Source organism: Olea europaea, chromosome 6 (assembly GCF_002742605.1).
Source record: "Olea europaea var. sylvestris chromosome 6, O_europaea_v1, whole genome shotgun sequence".
In the NCBI taxonomy this organism is placed as follows: domain Eukaryota; kingdom Viridiplantae; phylum Streptophyta; class Magnoliopsida; order Lamiales; family Oleaceae; genus Olea; species Olea europaea.
The window spans coordinates 18,830,357-18,855,133 of record NC_036242.1 but is presented as its reverse complement, the minus strand read 5'-3'; the positions used below and the strand labels follow the sequence as shown (position 1 = coordinate 18,855,133).

At 36.9% G+C, this 24,777-nt stretch overlaps 1 protein-coding gene across 1 annotated transcript in view; it reads right to left on the bottom strand.

Moving 5' to 3' along the window:
* The window catches only part of LOC111396076 (AT-rich interactive domain-containing protein 5-like), a 28,682-nt gene that overhangs the window by 2,560 nt on the left and 1,345 nt on the right, over positions 1-24,777 (bottom strand). Inside the window, exons 3-10 of the mRNA XM_023022353.1 lie at positions 23,610-23,662; positions 23,264-23,309; positions 20,964-21,053; positions 7,338-7,460; positions 7,183-7,234; positions 7,016-7,088; positions 5,166-5,232; positions 5,013-5,063 (exon numbers count right to left, since the gene is read on the bottom strand). Of these exons, the coding sequence (XP_022878121.1) occupies positions 5,013-5,063; positions 5,166-5,232; positions 7,016-7,088; positions 7,183-7,234; positions 7,338-7,460; positions 20,964-21,053; positions 23,264-23,309; positions 23,610-23,662 (555 nt within the window). The remainder of the gene's footprint in view (positions 1-5,012; positions 5,064-5,165; positions 5,233-7,015; positions 7,089-7,182; positions 7,235-7,337; positions 7,461-20,963; positions 21,054-23,263; positions 23,310-23,609; positions 23,663-24,777) is intronic.

The window sequence follows — 24,777 nt, the reverse complement described above, 5'->3', positions numbered from 1 at the left end:
CCGGAAGATGGCCAGCAGATTTATTTTGGACCAAAGATCGTTGGCGCTAACCAGCTATTTCTTTACACACATCTTCCATCTCCCGCCAATAAGGTAAATCTTCAATTTTTCTTAAGATTTCTTGCCGAGTCCGATTGCAATTAGAAGAATCGGACCCGTATTCCGTACCAATACCCGTGTCGTGTCGTGTCGTGTCGACACGGGTACTCCGACCGAAATGAAGAGTCTGAGCATCACAGCTTATAACCATGAATAACTTCGATGGAACTCGTACCTATAAACCAATTCACAGAATTGTTATATGCAATTGGAATTTTTGGGATGATCAAATCACAATTCTCAATATTTTCCTCGAAAATGGCATGATTACGCAAATAATCAAGACCGCTGGTTTGGATAAGGGTACGACATACAACATTTGATTGAGAGGTATCGAGAGCAAAGAGTTCAACCCCTAGATTCATAGGAAAAGTCCGGATACTACATAAGTGTCATCAATATCGTTCAAGTCATCACATTCTTCAAGTTCAAGTTCATAGACTTGATCTTCTAACCGATCATCCATTACGTCATTTTGTTCCTCAACGAATAGCATTCGACTTGGACGTTTGGGAGAAGTGTGACCTAAGTCCTTACAATTGAAGTACTGCAAGCGAGAAGTCATTGGAGTTTCGAAATCATGACCCTTATTTTCCAACAAAGGAGGAGCCTTAAATGGGAAAGGTTCTAGATGGGACTTAACAGCAGGAGATGGCATCGATATGGGAGGAACATTAGACGGGTAAGGCTCTATGATAGACTTATGACGAGGTGGTGCTGATGAGATGGGTGAACGACGGTAACTACGCTTTGGAGCACTAATAAGTAACCCGTAGTCCCGAGCTAAAGAGTAAGCGTAACTAAGAGTAGTGACACCTCGAAAGAAAAGCTCACGCCTAAATTCATCTCTTAGACCTTGTGTAAATATACTCAAAGTCAAGACCTCATCCTCAAACATGACATTTCATTCGAAATTCCTCAAATTGAGCAATGTACTCAGTTACTAGCCGATTCCCTTATGGAAGGGTGTTCCATTGGGTAAAAGTTTCATGATGTAAGCAACCATCAAAAGGAGTATCTAATTTAATGTTTCTAAAGAAACGCTCCTTATAACGAGGAAGAGAATGAGTACCATGACGATCATAACCTCATTTTTGCTCATAAGCTTGATCCCTATCTCTACGATCGTGTTGAAAGTATTTTTGATCACCTTGTCGACGACGATATTATCTATTGTGGGGCATTTCAGAATTATTAACATTAGTCGAATGAGGGATTTGCCTAAAATTGTTCAAATTAGCAAAGAGGGCCTTACTCTCTTCAAGAGTAACAATTATCTGGGTTTTGATACCTGCTATTTGTCGGGTGAGTGCATCAAATTGTGAAGAATCCATGTTTAGGTACTGAAACTAGAGTGACAAGACTACCAGTCGACCACTATACATGCACTGTACTAGCAGCTAAATGACGCACAATAGAGAGATCAGTGAACAATAAATGCAAGCGATGAAAAATCACAACTTGAACCCCCTTTTTTTAAAATTTTTGGAATTAAATAAATCTAAAGCAAGCTAATACTGCTGGTACATGTAAAATAGCAAAGAAATGGTCAAACACTAGGTAAAGTCTCTAATCACGTTGACAAGTGGGCAACAACGGGAAGTCGCTTCGTTTAATAATTCTGATCAAGTGGGGTTTAAGGCTAAAATTATTAAGATAACAGCAACGCAAAGAATCTAAATGATGCATTTTTAAAATGAAGCAGTAGTATAAACCAAAGATAGATAAGAATAGTGACCCCTTGTAGTTGGATTGTGACTCCCTGTATTCCGATTGTTTGAATTGCCAATGCGTGGGCCTCAAGTATGCTTCTATTCCCTCCTTCGTGTCCAACATTTTTAGCTCCTGTTGACTATAATTTGTGCTAAATTTGGTGTATATCGCTAAGACTCGCTTGCTAGCTGTAATCACTCCCTGGATGGATTGGTGGTGGATTAGGTGATTATTTCCACCCAACAGGAGTTGCTGGTGGTCGTGACTATATGATAGTGGTGGTGACTGGGTTAATAGGGTTGCATGTAATTTAAAGTTGCAGGCGGTTTTACCCAATAATAGTCTGCATTGGGTTGGAGGTTGGGCTTGTGTGGGGGTTGTATTTGCTAAAAGTATTTGGCGAGGGTTATAGTTAGTGGCGGAAGCTTCGGGTTTTGAGTGAATTTTGAGTAGTTTGCACTGACTTGTGGTAAGTGAGGTAGCGGTGGTGTCTGGGACGAGAAGACAGGTAGGTGGAGGCCGATTCTAGTTGTTGAGACAGCATGGGAGAATCGGGTGTGCGATGGGTGTATGGTGAAGGCGACAATGTCACCGACGTTCGCGGCTGGATGTGTCGTCGGAATTCGCAGTGGAGGGCGACTGTCGCTGGCGTGGAGAGGTGAGTAGACTTGGCAGAGTTTGGTTGAAGATGTTCTGGTGACGGATTGATTGGCTTGCAGTGAAGTGGACTGGGTTATTGATGCCGACGAGAGGGGATTTGAGGGGTTGCCGACGAAGATGTAGCGTCATCGGCGCTTGCAGTAGGAGATGAACTGGAATTGGGTTGTGGAAGATGGATATGGGATGGGCCGTAGGGTTGATGTTTGGGGAGTGGGCCTGGTTAATGGGTCGATGTTTTAGTTGGGGAAGAAATAAACTTAGTAATGGGCTGAGTGATTCAAGTTTTGGGTTGGGTAATTTTTATGGGAAAGGCTATAGGGTTTAGGTCAATTGAGATTTGACTGAATATTGGGCTTGAGTAACGGGCTAATGATTTGGAGAAAAGAAAATTGAGCCCAAGGTATTGCATTGGGACTAGGGTCAGGAACAGCAAAACTTAATTTAGAATGAGCAGCAGAATAATTTAGAGATGGCAATAGGCTCCTTTTTCCCTTTTTTTAAATTGCAAAAAATACTAAACTGATTTTCGGGTGTGAACAATACAATAAACAGTTTTTTTTTTTAATAGAGAAAGAAAATTGGAAAAATGAAAATTGCTGCTCTTACGCTAAATCTTTTAAATTGCGTTGTTCCAACGAGTCTTAGGAAGATGACAGGAAGGAATTCTTTTGGATTGTAAGAGAGAAAAATACTCAAGTTTTGACTCTGATACCGAATTTGATGCAAGACGAATTAAAGAATAGAAAGAAACGGCAAGAAGGGAGGGAGAAATCAGAGAGAATGGGGGGAGAAATCGGAAAAGAGGGAGAAATCAAGGAGGAGGGGAGGAAGAAGCCATAGGCAACAAACCACCAAAGTTCTTCAATTCATCAAAACTAATAAAATTACATAAGAAATTAGGTTTAAATAGTAAAGAAAGAAACCCTAACTAGAACGGGCTTGAGCCAATACAAGCTCAATTACATAAATAAAATCTTAAACATAAATAAAGTCCAACTAGAAATAAATAAAAATGATGTCCTCATCAAAATCAAAGTCTCTGTTTATATACGCAAAATAATTATCTGATTTTATTAAAAACTAAAATCCTAAAAGGAAATGAAATCCTAATCTAAAAAAGCAAAGAAAATCCTATTATAAATAGGATTATCCTACATCCGAAAAAGAACTCAACCTCGAGTTTGTTGTCGAAAGAGAATATTAGCCCCCGTTTAGCCCCCATTCTCCTTCTCATTCTTTTTCTCATTCTTATTTTCAACCACACAATCTTCATAAAATAATATTACATGCAAATCGAAAACTTTTCATTCTTTTTCAACCACACATTTTTCAAAAAAAAACACTATTTCAACAATTAAAATTTGAAATGAATGGGGGCCAAATGGGGCCAAACTAGGGTAGGTTAGAAGAGTAAGTCGGGTTGATTTCTTGCTGGCTTGTACCTAACTCGAAACAATCAATTCATGGAGTGGTTCCTTTAAAAAGATAAATAAATTGATTTTTCACAGGTAAAATACTCGTGAAACCAACAGCCAAAACCTATTCAGTACATGGGTTGATCGAGTAGGTTTTTGGGTTGGAAATCACATACCTAAAAGTCGATTGGTGGTCGTGCCCAACCCAACCTGACCCATGCACATCCCTTCATATTAGAAAAGCGTCGGACACACCAGGATGCAGTCTTTCTTTTTTTAAACAATTCACACACATTAACCTACGGACAAATTCATTTCATTAAGCAAAACAAAAAGGGAAAATGATAAGAAAAATGTGGAAGACTAGATTGCCAACTGGAGACAGTTGTGACATGCGAGTTAAAGGACTAAAGTCTGGATGCAAGGACTATTGGTGCATTTGGTGTGGAGAGATGAACGGCGTGAAAGACAGAGATGTGACGGAGAGTGGCAAAAATATCGGTAAAAGACTACCTTATAAGAAACTTTAACCTCATAAAATTGAAACCATGATTTAAAATTACCACGTGGAAGTAACAAAGTTGTGACCTAGCGTTGAATGCACATAGGGTCTCTTTTTTAAGGCCATGCATCCATGTTCTCTTCTACATTGCTTGTTGCCAAAAATATCTTATACATCCAAAAGAATTTAAAAATAAAATGATGGATATGCAAGTCCAACATACCCACTTTACAACTTGGAGGTGGAAAGCAGCCAACTACTTGAAGTTTCCGCACATTTATGATTTCTATTGGGATATCCTAGTTCAAATTTCTCTCTAGTGAGCCACTCTCGCTACTAAACTTTTAGTTTCACATTTTCGTGATTCCAGTCTTGCTCCTACTTTTCTATGATTGTTCAAAACTGATGTTTCATTTGCTCGTGTAACTTTCTTTTCTATGTTGCAGAAATAGAGACTGTTGGTTTTCAATCAAGCAACCACCACATAACTGCTATTGGGACTATGGTTCAGAACAAGCTCTTCAACTAAATGATATCTTCTTCATTTGCAAATACAATTTGAAACAGACTGTTTTACATCAGACAACTATGGAAATAATGGGAAAATAACACTTTTCTCTTACCTCCTCTCGCAAAAGCCCAGGAACTAAAGCATAGACTTCATAGCAGTCTTTCTGTACACATAATTTAAGTTAGTCAATCTCTATAAACAGTGTGTAAGACAGCATTGCACATTAAGATAATGCTCAAGATGACAGGTTCAAGATAAGACTTACCGTTCTTTGAACATTGACCTTCACCCAATCAGCAGAGGTCCCAATATCCACAACCATTGCCTCCGAACTGCCCCACCAAAATGTAAAAATTGACAAACGAGTGGGAAGAAAATTTACATAATCATTTACATGTGAACTCTCAAATATTTAAATTATGAGAAACCATATATTCTATTGTGAGTTCTCTAACAGGTCAAAGGGCTGAATTTATTAATAGAACAAGGAAATGATTGAAATTTAACCTCTAACTTAAGTCTCGATCATTTCTTGGAAAATCGTGGGTTTCCCTGTTATTCCAAGATAATTGTGCATGCAAGCACTCACTTTAGGATGTTGAGATGTGAAAAGGTTTTAAACTGGCTCTCAAATCGAGAATATTTAGGTATTTAGTTTTGATTATTATTTGGAACAAAGCTAAGGATCTGTTCTCTTTACTGTTTTCAGGTCATTTTCAGTTTTTAATTTTCGAAAACACTGAAAACACGTTTACTTACCTATTTTCATAAACGAATTTTAAAAAACAAGTTTCAAATTTACCAAGAAAACAGAAAATAACAATTCAAAATCGCAAAAAAGGGTTATTTTGCAAATAGTGAGATGGCTTGGTTGAGTCACGGATTTCTTGAGATCATGGGTTCAATTCTAGATTTCTTGAGATCATGGGTTCAATTATGTTTCTGTGCAATTCAATACGAAGGAGGTTTTTTTTTTTTAATGCACAAAACAAATTTTTTTAAACAAATTGGTAGGTGGCTGGATTTGAACCCGGGTCACCACCATGGAATTCAATGCCTTAACCAAAATGGTAACTGCTTTTCATTTTGTTAGAAGTAAATGAAATATACACACACACACACATATATATAATCCGTTTTCCAATTTTTCAAAATTAGAAAAAAGTAAACGCATTTTTCATTTTTGTTATTTTTGAAAACAAATTTCAAAATGACAAAAAAAACGCGTTTTTAACAATCTCAAAATAGACACTCAAAATACAAAATTCAAAATGAATTCAAAACTCAAAATTGAAAATAAAAAACACGAAAAAAACAGATCCTAAGCCTCCATTAAGGAAAATATTGTAAATGGTTTAATTGATAAATAAATAGATAGAAATGAGCAGTGGAACAAAGCTAAGCCTACATTAAGGAGCTTCATCCATCCCTTCTAGTCGTTCAATTTTTGTCGACGGTTTTCCCGCCACTCAAACCGTCGTCGGTAATCAGATTGAGTTGAATTCTTTGCTAATACCAATTTGGTGTGGAAGAGAGAATAAAATTCTTGTAATAAGAATTATGTAATAAACTAAAAAGAATATTGGAATAACTTGCTTTGATTGATTGAATAATAATTGATGTTATGATAAGTGTACAATGCATCTATATCTATAGGGAAGATTATTCCCTATTTCTAATACTTCTAGTGAAACTAATTAAAACTTAAAATCCTAATCAAATAAAAGATAAAAGCCCTATTACAACTATATAAGAAAACTAAATAGATAAACATAATTGAAAAAATAAACTATTAGATAATGTGAATCATAATTGTAGCAGGAAACTATTAATTGTAGTTGTGATAGAATACATCATTAAGTTATACTGTCCTCTCGTTAAAATTCCTGTGGTTTGAGTGTTGCAAGACAAATTGAGCTGCTATTGTTAGATCCTGTTCTAATTCTAATGTTATACAGTTATCTCTATGACCATATATCATTATTTGATTGTGAAACACTGAAGTTGAATTTTCTAGTACCATCCGTATGGAAATTGCTTAGTGGTGTCAAAAATTATAAAAATAATAATCAGCACATCGAAAAAACAAAGCGATTAAAATTTAGAGATCTTAACTGTGATCTTGATGCTATGTGACCGACTTTGACATCATGCTCAATAGGTGATAGCCTTTTACGCTTCAGCAAACCTTCATCGAGAATTAGAAAAATAAAATTTCAAGTTCCAAAGCACTTGGAAGAAGGGAGCGCACTATTGCTTCTACCATAATGATTGTATCATACCAATGTTTTTTAGCTGTTTTTCTCTCTTCGGAGTGGTAACTGCGTTCTTGTCCTACAAAATATAAAAAATGTTGTAATAGTTCTTATAGAGGAAAAGGTAAGCCATAACTGACAACAGAGAGAGAATATATACATATTAAACTTACTTAATGTACCTTAATGATGGGATCTGCAACTTCTCCACTGCCGAGAAGACGATGAGCATGCCATCCCTGCATGGCACGAGCTGCAGCATCCCTTCTTGCTCTACCTGATCCTGGAGCTTGATTAACTGCCACCTACAAATAGAATACAACAGTTGACAGTTGAGGATATAAAATACTATCGTAAATAAAAATAAAAAAAAATTTCTTCAAAGGTGAAATATTTTTGAAGACAAAAGAAATTTTTATTAATCAAAGGAGTATATTCATAATTCGTGGATCCTCTATCCACTAAACCAAAAATCAAGAATGTACTTCCAAATTGAAAACGAACATCCATAATTAGTTAAAAGTACAGGACCATGAATTCTGCCTTTTTCCAATATTTCAAATGCTTGCTCTCTTAAAAAAGTCTACAACTTCCTTCCATCTACAATATCAGCCACACGACTGAACTTATCTGCTTTAAGAAACTTACAAAACTAGTTTGATGCAACATCACCACCATATGGCCAAAACCTCGCCCAATTCCCAAGTCTACCACTAAGCAAGCAAATGTTGAGAAACCTAACCACTCATTCATAATAAGCCAACTCCACAAGTAGGATGGGCATGTTCAGATGGCCAGTCACACAGTACAGCACCATATTTCTCTACATTAATACTCTCTGAAGGAACTCCTTTTGATATCCATAACTTTTTCAATTTGAAAGCTCTATTTTTTTTTCTATTAAGAAACTTAATATTATTAATAACAGAAGCAGAACAAAAACTGATAATAAGATGATCATCTAATTATTAAACAAAAGAAAGTCAGAATGAACTTATAATACTCGGACTAAACCACAAGAAGCCTCAAGCAGTAAAGTATAGTGAACATAGTAAAGTATAGTGAACACAACAGTATAGATAAGAATTAGAGGGAAGAAAGGAGAGAGAAACAGAGAAGATGCACGAGAAGAACTAAGGAATATGTTAATATCTCAATAATCAAGATTCAATCCTTTATGTAAATTGAAAACCCAAATCCCATTTATGCTTAACATAATCAAAAGTCACGAAAATATGAAAATTGAACATTACTTAATTTAGAACTAATAACTAAGGAAAAATTAATCAATTACAAGATGATCTCCAAAACAAAGTCCAATTCTTTTCCTTAAAAGAATTGGCTAATATGGGTAACTCTTCAACATACTATATATTAGGATCTCCACCATTCCTCCCAACTCAGAGAACTTGATTTTTGCAATCTACACTATATTGACCTCCCCCAGGGGAAGCGAATCTTTCCTTCGAACAAAATATTGACGTCGAATGGCAACGTGATGTCTTTATGATCCATAATGACATCAACTGGTCAAGCATTCTTTTCTCTGTTTTTCTCCTGCTCTTTTGTTCTCTGTCTTACTCTCTTTTTCTCACCTTTCTTTATTTTTTTGCTAGTAAGGACTAATACAAGACCCTCTATTGTGACCAATAAGATAATAATGGAACTTTTTTTTCTTTCTTTTTGGACGAATCAATAATGACGAGATTTTTCTTGACAAACAATATACTTCTTTATTTTTAATGAAAAAATAACTAATCTGTGAACAGCACAAGTGTATCCGTTCCTTTCCACAGAGAACGCCATGAATTTTACCACTTCATTTACTTTGATGACAATACCACTTGAGGCATTATGGTATATTGAACAGAATAGAGAAGAAGTGAGTGAAGAACAAAGGAAGAAGAGAAAAGAAGGGGCGGGGGGGGAGGAGACAAGTGAGAATAATTGGAGGAAACATCAAACCTCAATAATCAACATTCAATACTCCATGTAAATCAAAAACCATAGTCCTATTAATGCTTAAAATTTCCTAGAAAGTTACAAAACTATGAAAATGAAAAACCCCAGACCAGAAACTAATAACTAAAGTAAGGAATAAATCAAATACAAGAACATCCTTAAAATAAAAATCCTAATTTCTTTCCCTAAAACTAAGGGCTTCATACTGGTAACTCTGCAATGGATCAATTCAGATATCCACTCAATACCTCATCCTCGTACCTCCGTATTTAAACAGAGGTTTCACTGTCTCACTTTACAAAGTGGTTTTTCAACTTTCTCCAGACTTCTCACAAGAAATTATTGTGTAACTACCTGCCTCATTATATATAAACACCATTTTCTAGAGAATGTGTATTGTGTTTACAAAACAAATATTATTATATATTACAAGGACAAAGTACTTCACATAATATTAATAATATTATGTAACAATTAATGCATATTAAGTTTACGCTGCACAAATTGTTACAGGTTCCATAAATAACGTAATTCACGCTACATAATGTTCATATATTAGTTTACAAAGAATGTGTGGTGTTTATAGTACAATTTATAGATTACTTGGATAATGAAATTCACATGTATTACGATGAATTAACAATATGTATATTATTTGCAAATAATATGCATTTTAACAGAAATAGTACATGGATAACACAATTCACATTACGTGATATGTTATTTTAAATTAACCATGCACGCATTACTTTACACTGCAACTACTTCAAATGATGTGTTATTTATAACAACCCAGACCTCGTGCCCAAGCCCTTAGAAAATACACACTGTCCACTTTGGGAGGCCATATGTGCCCTCTTGTCCCCTCACAAATTTCTATTACATCCCCAAAATTCGAACTTCTAAAATTTCCTTTAAGTGAGACTTAAGTTGAACCCTCTCGAGGAAAAAATCCTGGGTTCGAATCCTAAGGACGTGACAAATATCTGTAAGAGATAAGATGAACTCAGGATCTCCCACAACGAGCAGTACGTAAATTAGCAGCTCATTCATGGAGGCAAGGTCGTTCAAAAAATGCGCATTTTTTGTAATGACTCAAGTCTCGTGCCAGAAAGTTCTTACATATTATCTGCTATGGGAGGATTCATATTACCCCTCATGGCTTTGTGTGGCGTCCTCCAGGATTTGAACCTAAGACCTGCCTATGAGCCTTAGGTTGAATCCTAGAACCAATGGGACAAATTTCAGCGTAAATCTCTCACAATGTAGAGATCTCAAGTTTGAATCCTGGAGAATGCGATAGAAATCCTTAAGGAGTAAGATGGACTCGAGTTCTAACACAGCGGACAGTACGTAAGAGAAAAGGCGAGACACAAAGGCCCGGGTCGTTAAAAAACCTACATTTTCTGTAGCGACCCGAACCTTGTGCCCAAGCCACCCAATTGGTATCAAGATTTAACTTAAGTCTCTCTCGAGGGAAAGGTCAAGTCCCAAGGATGCGACGGAAATCCAGCGGGGGTAAAATGGGCTTAAACTCGGACACTAAGTAGGTTAACAGCTTGGATATAGAGGTCGGGACGTTATATTATCTTTTCATTTATATCATTATATTCACATTATACAGTTGATATTCCATTATTGCATATCAAATATTATATTATATTGTGCATATATAAACATATTACATTATTTCATATACTATATTATATTGAGCATACATTAACATATTATATTATATTGTTTGGAAGAATTTATAAATCATTATAAATTAATCAAACTTCGTTTTCAACAACACATTCCAATGGACTCACAAGTATTATCCACTTGTGAGTACTATCCATTTATCGATCACTCAATTCTATATATTTATAAATTAAATTGTTTATAAATTCTTCCCAAGGAAGGGCATAATCATCATTTGTCTATTTAATTATTTTATTACTTCCATATAGTTTCCAATAAGTCAAAAGAATTTACTAAGATTATTGTTTTTATATATGAAGAGTATCCACATGGAGAGAGAGATCAGAGAAATTGCATTTAGGATTAAGTTTTAATCTTAGGCTTACATTTAGCTAAACTTTAAAGTTACGTATTTCACTTGTTTCTAGGATTAACAGAACATGCTCATAAAGTGAGTGACAAAAATGAGCGCATCTAAGGGGATTCCCATTAAAAGGGAAAGAGAGATCGAATAAGAAAGCATATTCGAGAAATGGTCAATGCAGCATCCAATGAAGATGATATGTTCAAAGAGACCACTATAAGTTAATCAAAGGAAGATAAGTTAATCAAAGGACCCAGTTGAAGAACCCGCTCCTGTGGGATGGAGCATCCCTCCCTAATATCCAAATCCACCATACCGGCAACATCGCAGGCGCCCAGTGGACCCAACAAAACCGGCCTCACGCCACAAAACGAGCCACAATCGCAGGCGACGGCCCTGGGTGTAAACCCCAGCACCGTCGCCCGATCTGCTATTTTGGCCAACAACCCAACCACCTCTGAAGCAGGCGAGGCGACTTGGGCGGTTGGCGAGTGCTGACAGGCAAAAATCGGCCAAGGATTCGAGCCCAGATGGCTCAAGATTCGGCCAGAATTCCGACCGACGCGCCTGACAGGAGACTTGGTCAGGGCATTCCAACCACGGGGGAGAGGCGGCGCAGTGGACGCGCCGATCTGGGCACGCACTTGCGGCCACGCGCCGCCGCCGGTGAGAGCTCAGATCATGCAAAATTCGCCAGAGACAAATAACCATCCTATTTCTTCGTATGATGCTTCGGTTGCACGAAATCTAGGGAGACAGAGAGTTCCTAATGGCATGTTGGGTCTTCAGCTCCAGTTTCAGAATTGAGGCAAAACAATTTGTTGTGTCTGTCACTGATTCAGGCATGGTTAAGATATCAGAATGAAGATCTAATTTCCAATGCTATTCTCATGGGAAGATTTGGAGCTATGTGGATGGTTAATATGATGGATAAGTTAAGGATGGCTAGTGTGCCGGAGGATTTTGAAGCGAAATTTAATGAGACCTCCCAAGCATTTTTGGCACAATGATGTACTAACAATCGTGGAAGATATCTCATAATAGCGCAGTATGGGGAGCGACGGCGACAGGGTGTAGTGATGGTACCTGAAGGGCGTAATGGAGAAGGATGGGTAGCGATCTCTCGCGTGTTTCAAGCAGTTATAGAATCATTTGTTGTCGAAGATAAGGCCAAGGATCGAGTAGTGGAAGATCAGAGCCTGGACAGAATGACCTATGCTGCAGTTACGGCACGGGCCTCTCAGAATGCTGATCAATGGGTACGGACGCAGAAGGATAAACCGGTAAATGAGAGGAGTGGTCCGCGAATCTGGGGACCAAATAAGGAAGGCCATTTAACGGCGCATAAGGACAGCAATAAGACTACTGAAGGAACGTATGATATTTCTGCAAACTATGCTGACATAAGGGCACATATAAAGGCACTGAAAGGGGAATTGGATGAACTAATGAGGTTATTGGATAGCGAGAAGATAATGGGTTATAAGCAAAAGTATTGTCATGCGTGTGGAGTGGGCCCAGATGACTATACAGCAAACAGAAATGTAGTAGCTAATGAGGTGTCTAAGGAGTTGAAATCGAAGAGGGCTAAACACTACAGAGGTGATGGTTGAGCCAAGTGGCGAGGCCCAAGTACAAAGTAGAGGGGCAGAGGTGGAAGTAAGGGACAAGGAAGGGGAACCGCGTTTGATGAATTTGGAGTCGGAGAGACCAGATGTGGCAATTGAGAAACAACAAGGGGCAATAAGTTTGGCAAAGATGGTCACGAATACTTACTGTAGGAGATACTCTAAGTCTATAAATGAGGGAGAATCAGAGAATGATAAAGCGCTAGTTGTGTGGATGGAGGGCGCCAAAAAGGAGGATATAACTAAGGATGTAGGTCGGATGGAAGAAGAGGACTTACAATATGATCAGCTTTCCTCTCGGGAGATGGTGGAGATGAGTGAGCTTGACTTTAGACCACCACCATCAAGCTGGGCTCTTCAAAAAATTTTGGACTTCAGCAAAATGGTGGGGGTGTCCTGTGATGGGTATGAACATAAGCTCTTGCAACTATTTGAGGAGTTGGAGGCGAGTAAGGGACAAGGGATGGATAAACAAGGAGGTAAGACAAGAAAAAAGGGTGACCGTGAGCTTAAAAGGCTTGAATGCTCGGTTAATTATGACATAAGGAGTGGTGAGTAAAGAAGAGGATTAATGGGGAGGGATGAAAGTGTGTCAAGATGATCCCAAAAATTGTTTGCTAGAATGTGAGGGGGCTCAATGAAGCTGGTAAAAGGTTAGGTGTTCGAAATCTCTTAAGGGGTCGGAAGGCTGACATTGTTTGCTTACAGGAGACAAAGTTGGAAACCATTTCGAGGGCTGTTGTTAGTAGCTTATGGGGGGGACAACTTATTGGGTATCAATTTGTGGGGTCAGTGGGGGCTTCAGGAGGGGTGCTTATTATGTGGGATACTAGAGTCTTTCAGTTGGAGGAGGTTAGAGAAGGGCCTTTTTCCCTATCCCTTTCATTTACAAATATTGGGGATAGATTTCGTTGGATGTTCATAGGAGTTTATGGGCCTAATGTTGATGAAAGTAGAGGCAGATTGTGGGATGAATTGGCAGGTATGATGGCTTGGTGGAACCTCCCAACGTGCATAGGGGGTGACTTTAATGTGGTCCGCTTTCCTACTGAAAGGTCTAGCGGCGGGAGACTAACAGGAGCTATGGAGGACTTTTCAGATTTTATCGAGGAGAATATGTTGGTGGATATGCCTTTGATGGGGGGAGATTTTACTTGGTCATTTAATCGAGAGCTACCTGTTCATTCTAGAATAGATCAGTTCTTGATTAGCGTGGAGTGGGAGGCTAAGTACCCGGATGTCACTCAGAGAAGACTAGGGAGGGTATACTCAGATCATTTCCCAATTTCATTATCTGGGGATGTGGGATATAGCGGGAGAAGGCCTTTTAGGCTTGAAAAAATGTGGCTTAAAGTGGATGGTTTTGAGGAGCCAGTACGGACTTGGTGGGCCTCTTAGAAGTTCAGGGGGTCCCCCAGTTATGTGTTGGACCAGAAATTAAAGGCTTTATAAGGAGACCTTAAAAGGTGGAATGAGGAGGTAGGGGATGTTAACTGGCGTAAAAATCAATGCACCTTAGAAATAGAGAAATTGGATAGGAAGGAGGAAAGTCGAGGATTGGGAGGGGACGAGAGGGAGCGACGTCAAGAATTAAGGGGTGACCTGGAGAGGTTGGTGGAGATGGAGGAGATTTCTTGGCGCCAGAAATCGAGGGTCAAGTGGTTAAGAGAAGGAGATAAGTGTACACAATTTTTCCATAGGGTGGCCAATTCCAACAGGCGCAATAATTGTATCTATGTTGGAGGTGGATGAGGTAACTTTTGAGGACCTACAAGATATTGGTACCCAAATGGTGAGTTTCTACCAAAACCTTTATAAGGAGCAGTTTGATTGGAGGCCAGAGCTTGAAGGGCTAGAGTTTTCCACTATTTCTAAGGAGGATGTCAGTTGATTAGAAAGACCATTTGGGGAGGACGAGATTAGGGAGGTGGTGTTCAGTATGAATGATGACAAGGCCCCAAGACCAGACGGATTCTCCTTCGCATTTTACAAGGCTTGTTGGGAGGTGATACGTTCGGACATTGTGGATGTTTTTGCTTACTTTTTCCAGTGTGGCAGATTCTTAAAAAGCTCTAATACCACATTTATTGTGCTGATCCCAAAAAAACCAAGAGCAATAGACATTAAGGACTTTCGACCTATCAGTCTAGTAAGTGGGGTGTATAAGATTATTGCAAAGGTTTTAGCTAATAGATTAAAGGAGGTGCTGGGAAAAGTGGTGTCTAAATATCAGAATGCTTTTGTCAAAGGGCGACAGATCTTAGACTCCGTTCTCATAGCAAATGAATGTATTGATTCAAGACTATATCAAGGGGCTCCAAGGATGCTATGTAACCTTTATATTCAAAAGGCCTATGATCACGTAAACTAGGGTTTTCTATTGTATATGCTCAGGCGATGCGGTTTCGGAGCCAAGTGGTGCCAATGGATTCAATTTTGTATTTCTACTATCTCTTTTTCTGTTCTGGTAAACGGCACTCCTAAAGGCCATTTTCGAAGTGGTAGGGGATTGCGACAAGGGGATCCTTTGTCTCCATTACTGTTTGTTATTGTAATGGACGCATTCAGTAAAATGGTTGAAAAGGCCGTGGGGGAAAGTTCGTTAAAGAGATTTAGGATTGGTCAACTGCAGATATCTCATTTGCTATTTGCAGATGATACTCTGATCTTTTGTGACGCTGACGTTGAGCACTTTAGGAATTTGCGTCGTTTGCTTCTATGCTTCGAAGCCGTATCTGGAATGAAGATAAATTTGGGGAAGTCTGAGGTCATCACTGTTGGAGAGTTCGATAATGTGAAAAGGTTGGCTGCTACATTAGGCTATAGGATTGCACAGTTGCCTATGACATATCTTGGGCTCCCATTAGGAGCAAGGTTCAAAAGTAAAAACATTTGGGACAGTATAGTGGAAAGGGTGGAGAGGAGATTAGTGGATTGGAAGCGTATATACCTTTCAAAGGGAGGTCGTCTTACTCTTATCAAGTCTACTCTCTCGAATCTCCCCGCTTATTTCTTGTCTTTATTTCCCATTCCTGTTATAGTGGCTAAGAGGCTAGAGAGGATCCAAAGAGAGTTTCTTTGGGGAGGGTTAGGAGAGGAGAGGAAATTTCATTTAATAAATTGGGGTGCAGTTTGTTCTCCCTTAAAGGTTGGGGGACTCGGATTGAGGAGCCTTGTATTGTTTAATAAGGCCTTGTTGGGTAAGTGGTTATGGGGGTTTGGGGTGGAGAGGGAGAGTTTCTGGAAAAAAATTATAGAAGAGAAATATGGCATGATGGAGGGTGGATGGTGTTTAGTTGAGAGTCGTGGTACCTACGGGGTGAGTTTTGGCGGTTTATTCGACGAAGGTGGAGTGACTTCCGGAATAGAGTGACCTTCGGTATGGGGAATGACAACACTATCAGCTTTTGGGATGACTGTTGGTGTACTGATCAACCGTTAAGGGAGCGATTTCCTTCTTTGTATCGTATTGCCGTGATGTCATCTGCTATGGTGAATGATGTATTAGATACACATAACGGGAGCATCAGTTGGAACATTGTTTTTGGGAGGGGACTACAAGATTGGGAAGTGGATGATTACACAGTGCTATTGACCTCTTTGTATGACGTGCATATCAGGGTTGGAGAGTGTGACCGCATCAGGTGGATGCTGACAATGGATGGCATTTTCTCAATTAGCACTTATTTCAAATCCTTATTGGGATTTGCGGAGAATTTATTCCCTTGAAAGATGGTATGGAAGTGTAAGCTGCCTCCAAGGGTGGCGTTTTTACTATGGACGGTAGTGAGAAGACAAGTTTTAACGGCGGACAATCTTCGATTGAGGGGGTTTTATATTACAAATTGGTATCATATGTGTAGAAAGGATGGGGAAACGGTTAACCATTTGTTCCTACATTGTGATGGCGCCCGTTTGCTGTGGAATGATATTTTGGCTTCTCAACATATGGATTGGGTGATGCCACGGCATATGGAAGATTTGTTGAAGGCTTGGAGGAGAAAGTTTCGTGACAAGGACAGTAAACTCATTTGGGATCTTATTCCAGGCTGCATTGTTTGGTGCGTGTGGAGAGAAAGAAAAGGGCGCTATTTTGATGATCAGATGAAGACTTTAGAACAATTTAGAGAATTATTTTATTTGACATTGTATAATTGATTTAGTGCTGTAGTTTCTAGTCACATAGATGGGCTGCCTAACTTCATGACATTTATTTAAAAAGGGGGGGGGGTTTTTCCCCGTTTTTTTTTTTTTTTTTTCCCTTTTTTTTTTTTTTTAAAGAAAATAAATTCATTAACAACAGGAAAGAAGTAGAAAATCGAAGAACAAGACATCCTCCATAAATTATTAAAAGGATAGTATAGCTGAAAGCATAAATATTGGACAAAGCTTTGCTGAGTTGGTACATTCGTAGTGTAGAAGCCAAAAAAAAAAAAAAAAATCATTAACAATAGGAAAGAAGGAACAAGACTTTCTCTATACATAATTAAATAAAAAATAACCAATAAAATCTAAAAAACTGAAAGCACAATTTGTCGAATTGTTGTTATCATTGTTGAACAGTTACGAGAGTATAACTGGTAAGAGCACCAGCAGCATTAACCACAATGAAAATAGGAAAATACTCAAACCCATAACAAAAATTGGTGAAATAACATTCATCTCTTAATCCAATTGCCACCAATTCACCACAGCACGAAGCAACAAAATTTTAACTCGTTCGTATTATTAAATCCATAAATAATGCAAAAAATAAATCAGCCAAAAGTTTGGTCAGTACAAAATTTCTTCTAAGAACTGGTCAACCTCTTTCGTTACTCTACCAACACATCACCATTCCATGGGAACAAGGAAACATGTAAAATTTCACTAGCTAAGAAGCACTAACACGGACACATGTGCCCCACAAGTGTCATCTTGGCATTAATTTTTTTTAAAAAGAAATATTATTATAATGCTATAATGCAAAGAAAAATATTTTTTTATGAGGGCAATTTATTGATTTTTAATTGGTTAAAAACAAAGTTACTTTTGAAATTATATATAAAAAGGCTAGACATTTTTTAACCCAGCTGACCAATACATTTTAAAAGGAGTTGACTTTCATCTAAATCGTTTTAAAAGGATATCATATAGTCAGGTTAAAAGGCATATTCCCTACGTCTGGACTTAAAAAATAAAAAAGAAGAAGAATTACAAAAGTCTAAAATCAGGTTTGGTTTTTGATAAAATTCTCTTCGAGAGGAAAAAAGCCCATGACCTGCCATCCGCCAAGAAGGAAATACCAGTGCCATAGTGGAACAAAAGTCCCAGAAGGGAGAAGACAAAGAAATATGCCATTATGGTGCTTTTTAGGTTGCGATTTTCATTCATATAAACCAAGAAGGCCAGTTTTTGTTCCCTAATAAATATTTTGGTCCTTTTTCTTCACTCCAGCGTGTAGCTGACATGTCCACTGTAGAAAAAACAAAAAGAAAAAGGAGACACATCACGTAGCATTTCCAACACGTGTCGGCAGCGTGGTGCTTCTTAGGTCATTAGTGTCAATCTTTTTAATGATCATGTATCAAATAGGACTTGCACTTGTTCGAGTATAAACATCCTCTGAGAGTAATTCAATATTGGGGTTGCTCATCGCATTCAAAAACTAAACAGAATCCTTTTTAGCAAGTTTCTCATTAGGAACAAATTATGTCCCGAAACAAGTATCATGCTTTACATGGAATGAAACTTACCAGCAAATCAAAATGGGACTTGATGTGTCACTCACTCATTGAACAAGCACCTCTAAGTCACGGTTTTCGGTTTGCTCTTGAGCATGTTCGAGCATTTTGATGTGTGTGTGTTCCGTGTTGTTTTGTAGGTTCAACAACTTGGAAAAAATGCATATTTTGGAGCTTGGAATGGAGCTAAAGTGTTAATCATGGAAATGGGCATAGAATGGAGATCAAAGGAGAGAAAAATGAAGTGGAAATGGGTTAGAACATGAGCAAATGAGGCGAAGGAAGTACATGGGGTGCCATGGCACCGCATTTGGGCACCTAGGGGCCCAGGAAACACCCAAAACCAGCAGAAAGCTGGGCAATGCAGCGCCAGCCCCTTGGCGCTGCGGTGCCCAGCCTGCCGAAAAAGGAAAAATCAATTTCTTTAAATCTTTTCGCCCAGTCCAACTTCAACTTGTCTTGAAACATTTGGGTAGTATAAATACAAACTTGAAGACCTAATTATGGAGAAGGAGATAGCTAAAAAAAAGATATTGATTAAGAGGAAGAACTACAATTTGGAGGAGAATTCAAGCAGCAAATGAGTTTTTCTTACTCTCTTCTTCTCCATGTTCTTTCTTTTGGATTTGATTATGTTGTTTCTCTCAATTATGAACTAAGGGTGTGTGTGATAGGAGTTGAATTCCATGGAAAATGGAATTGGAATTCCAACTTTCCAATTTTTGGGTGTTTGATTGGCAAAAATTTCCAGGGAATTCATTTTCCACATTTTGGTGCCACATAGACTTTTTCCTTCTTTTGAAGGAAAATGAATTCTAACCAAAATGGTGAGAATTCAATATCCGGTTTACTGTATCAAATTTTTTTTTTGTTTATTTATTTTATTTTTTTTGTTGAAAATGAAAACAAATTCTAAGAATTATTTTAATAAAATATTTCCCTTTAATTGACAATTTTCATATAAAACAAAGTCAAACGAATACCAAAAGATAGATGATTTTCTTGAACTTTTTTTTTGGCAATGGAAACAAATTTCATTACCAATACCAGTAAAATTTATATCTTTAATTGACAATTTTCATATAAAACAAAGTCAAACGAACACCAAAAAACACTTTCATTTTAACATTTTCCATGTGGAAAATTATACCAATCGAACACAATAATTCACAATTCCCAGGAAAACAATTTCTACGCAATTCAATTTCCTGAAATTCGTTTTCTTTCCACCGAAATTCCATCTTTACAATCAAACGGACCATAAATTCTAAATCTAGAGTCTGATATAACCTAACCTGAGACATGTTTGGATTTTACTATAATTATTTCTTTCGATCTTCCTATTAATTTATTTGTGTTGATTCTTGCGCATTGCTTTCAATTACCTGATCAATTGAATGATTTGATGTTCTAAATTTCGGCACTCGAGATAGGGAGATTTAGGCGTGATCTAAGAATAACACAACCTAAATTTTGTAAGTTTCGAGAGAAAATATGAAATCTTTGAGACTTATTCCACTTAAGAACCGTGTACTTGATAATTTCTATATATTTGATTTGGAATAGAGCTATTGGAATTAAAATATAGAAATAAGTTCTATTTGGCACTCGAGAGAGGGAATAGAATTAATCCAAGGTTCTTTCCTATAAATTTAGGAAAAATTGATAGAAGTAAATATTGAAGTTGAAAAACATCGTTTATAGGGTGGCTCTGTATCACGGACACTTCAATTAGGGTAGCGTATCCATGTCCGACGAACTGTTCAATTAGGGTAGCATGTCCGTGTCCGATACGTGTCAGACACATGTCGACACCGACATTCCTGGGACACTACCATAAATATTTTTTATTCTTTATTAAAAATATTATATATTTTTAATTCAAAGTTACTAGTAAATAACGAATAGGTACTCATATTTGAAAGATTTCAACAAAAAAATTAACAACAAATATAAAACTAAATTAATACTATATAAAAGAATATTTTTTAATAATTTAATCAACGTGTCGATGATGTGTCGTGTCAATACTTTTTTAAAAAATTACGTGTCAGATCGACACGTATCATGTCGAACACACGTGTCTGTGTCGGTGCATCATAGTAGGGTGGTAAAACCATTCCCTAGGCTTTCTCATGCTGATAAATCTCTTATAATTTGCTTTAATCTGCTTGAACTATCATCAAATACCACAGTATATTAATATAAAAAATAAATTCTAAATTTGATTTTCTAGATAAAGTAAAAGCTAAAATACTTATATTAATTAGTAGGAATCAAATATCAATCCCTGTGGATTCGACACTCTACTTCCAATATTATATTACAAAACTTAATACCATACACTTGCGACAATTTCACATTGTAGAAAACGCGTGACAGGACTCAGCTGCTATACTCAAACCATGGATTCAACATAAAGACTAGAAACGATGCATTAATAGTTACCTGATTTCCAGAACCAGGATCTGATAACGAAGCATCGGTGAATGGAAGCTCACCACTTCGCATTTTGTGCTTTTCATACTCTAATAGTGCCTGCAAAGCCAGCTGGTTAGCTACGAATTGTAAGATGCAAAAACAATCTTAGAGAAAGATCTAAAAATTATTTAATTTAGTAAAATAACGTTGCAAAGAAAAGAAAAGAAAAACAGTAAGTAATGGCAAATTACAAAGCCATGTCCGCTGAATTCTAATGTAAAATTATGCACAAGGCCTTAATCATAATAAATACATATAGGACCAACAGAAATAACCAAAAAGATTAAACAAGAACTAGATGAATGCTAAGTAATTGATTCTGCCTCTCTAACTGATTTTCCCAGCCACCAGTTCGCAGGAAAACTCATCCTTGGTTTTGACTTTCCAAGATAGATAATTTCTCAAACTTCATCATCTTTCGCCTCTCTTTAGGACTAACACACAACAGAGTAATCTTGCCATATTCAACCTCTATAAACAGGGCATCCAAGCTAGATAAAGTGAAATATTTTTAACCACTTCAGTCAAATGGTAAAATTTCCTACTTATCATGTCCTTGTAATGCTTTTTTGTGAAAATCATTTAAATTAATGCATGTATTACATTCCCGTTAGACCAATGTGTAAAACATTCAAAAAGCTACTATATGTTATCTGACTCCAAATTCCCAAGGGCCATGTCTTTAGATGGACTCAACACAGGAAATATTTTATGATATTGGCATGAACCAAATAATAACATAATCCTTGATAGAAAATCCTGCACCTCCCAGAATACTAACTTAAAAATGTAAAGGATAATAAACAAGTCATGAGAATACAAGGTGACCAAGGAAGAGTAGAGTGGATGATGCAGAATAAAGTAATTTGTATAAAATATATATACAACTAGGATGTGTATGATGATATAATCACAAGTGTGTAAATCTATTGGATAAGTAGTAGAAAATTATCCTTTACTATAGAATTGTTTCAAGTCATCATCATTTTCATTAGTTGTGAATAGCTCACTAAGATATTTGGAGTATCCACTCGTTTAGGACATAAATGTTAGTGAATGAGAACTGAAGGATATAAATGGTAATTGAGAATTTTGGAGACCTATAGTTTTGGAAGAAATTTAACATTCTAGTTCAAGTAGTACTAAGATGAAACTTGTCCTTTTAGTCACGCAAGAATAATTGCGAAAATTAATTTACAATGGAGTATGAGTTGTCTCAAAAAATTGTTCACTTTAAGTATTTAAATTTGATATAAATAAGAAGGGAAAAAAAATTTCGCTTTAAGTATTTAAATTTGATATAAATAAGAAAGGACTTCACGACAAAACAGAGTTGGACAAAATGGAGAAGTGTTACTAGATTTTTTTACATAACAACTACAAGACTAAGTTTTGTCGTACCAAGTATTAGATCATTAAAAACAAAATGTCAATAAGATGAATGTAGCAGAATGAGGATGTTATCTTCGCTAATTTTCTCTCTCTTTTTTTGAAGTTTAACTTACATCTAAAATGGCTCAAAAACACTCAAAACTAGGCCATGTAGAAAAGCATGTCTAAGAATTGAAGTTTGTGATGAAAGCCCAAAACCACAAGAAACTAGAGTACACACCTCAGTCGCCCAAAATTATATTTTATTAAGACTTTTGATTAGCAGCAGCTGTAATGCAAAGGGATATTATAGTTGTCAATGTCTGTAAAAATTCTAATTGAGAATCCAGAAACCTACAAAACTCAGCTAATTTTTATTCATGTTATGTAGATATTATATTGCTGCAATGTCATGGAATCAGAATCGATCAATTCCTCCACTCGCTTATAATGCATCCAGTGCCTTTCCTTTTCTGGTTACCCTCTCCAAACAGACTAAGGTTTAGAACATCGTAAAAGTGCTTAAATGTCAATTTGTTTCTTTAAAAAGCTTTCAGCCATGCATATACCGGTAACCACATCCCAAGAAAGCAAATGCAACCAAGTTTCTCACAGATTCTAGGCATTTCGCTAGTAGAGAATATCTGCTTTTAGCTTTTGCACCAAGGGAACAATGTACAGAGTACTTACTACACATTTCCCATGTTCAGTTCAGTCCCTTAACAAGACCCTTGCCACTTATCAATATATTAGTGTACAACCAAGTATACATAGCAAAAATATTAAAATAAAACATAATTGAGTTAGAAATAATGTTGTAAACAACTTCAATGAAAAATTTCCAAAACCAAGAAAGATGTTAAAGGAACAATTGAAAACAGGTACTTGAGCATAACCTTCTCATAGAAACCTCGAAATGTCCAAGAGACGGTGGTACAGGTCCTGCAGAAGTTTATAGTGTTAAGAATGACATGCAAACCAACCAAGAGAAAAAATTGGAAGTGCATACGCAATGACAGGTAGGTGAGTTAACAGAAATGGCACAAGAAACAGGAGAGATTGAGTTAGATCTCTATAATAAATGTCATCTTTTTGGTTTATTTTATCATGATACAAGAGTGTATATTAACAATTTCAAAATTAAGCTCCATAAGAAATTACAGAGTTTGACCATCAGAGAAAAATTGTTCTACCATATGAGACGTAGCAAATGGTTATATGAACACAAGTTTCTTTTCTTACTTGGGGGGTCTAAACGATTCCCCTACTTGGCGCCACAGCTTCAATGCAGTCACCTATACATTTAGAAAGTGAAGCAGCCTATGAATGTCCATGCTGGACAGCTCAAGTCAATATATTCAGAAAAAAGAACGCATTTAACAGTAGATATAACTAATAAGATTATACAAGAAGGATGTAAATAGAAAACCATGGGTTAATAATCCTTTTAAACGAAAGAATACAAATTTACCACCTCTGATATTAATGTAGATACAAAAGTCACTGAAATCTTAAGGTCTAGTGTAACTCCAAGGATCCTCTTGACTCTAGAAGTGTTTTTTTTAAATGGCAAAGAAACTTGAGTTCTGATTAGAACAGGAAGAAAGTGTACAAGGTTCACCAAGGAACAATGGATTGAGTAGGAAAGGCAGGTTAGAGAAAAGTTGGAAGAAAGATTTGCTCTCCATTCTCAAGAGCAACCCAATAGAGATTAAAAGGAATTCAGTTTGAAAAAATATCGAAGAAAGCAAAAAACAACTTGAAGAACTCTGATGCAATAATTCCTGACTATATCAAATAAATGCATACATGAGAGAGGTTGACAATAAGTTCCTACAAAAATTAACCACTTGCCTGAAAAAATAAATAAATAAATAACAAATAAATGCATTCTAGTTCTATATTTGTTCAAATAAACTTATTATTAAATATAAGATAATTCTTCCAAAGTTCCTTTTCATCTGACTCGGGTAGATTTTGTGGTATGCATTCGATACAGCTTTTGGCCAACCCTCTCGACAACTAAGATATTCCCTTATATCGGTATAGTCTTAAATCTTTTCCTCATTTTTTTACCATTCAGACGAGTAATGAATTGGTCAGTTATTTTCCTCTTTATTCCTGTCTGAAAAATATATTCTTCCTTGTCCATATGCACCAAAGCAGAAAAAGTTCGGTTAACATTGTCAACTACACATGAGAAAATTACAATGCATAATCCCCACGCACTTCCTATTAAATATATATTTATGCACATAAATACTTGTGCCATTTGGGATATTCCATTATGGTGGCATATGAGACAAAAATGTTTCCTGAAGCCAACGAAGTGAATAACCTTTCAGATATTTTCCTTAACCCAGCTAAGAGATGTATGATGGGCCTAGGGAGCATGCAAAATAACCCAGAA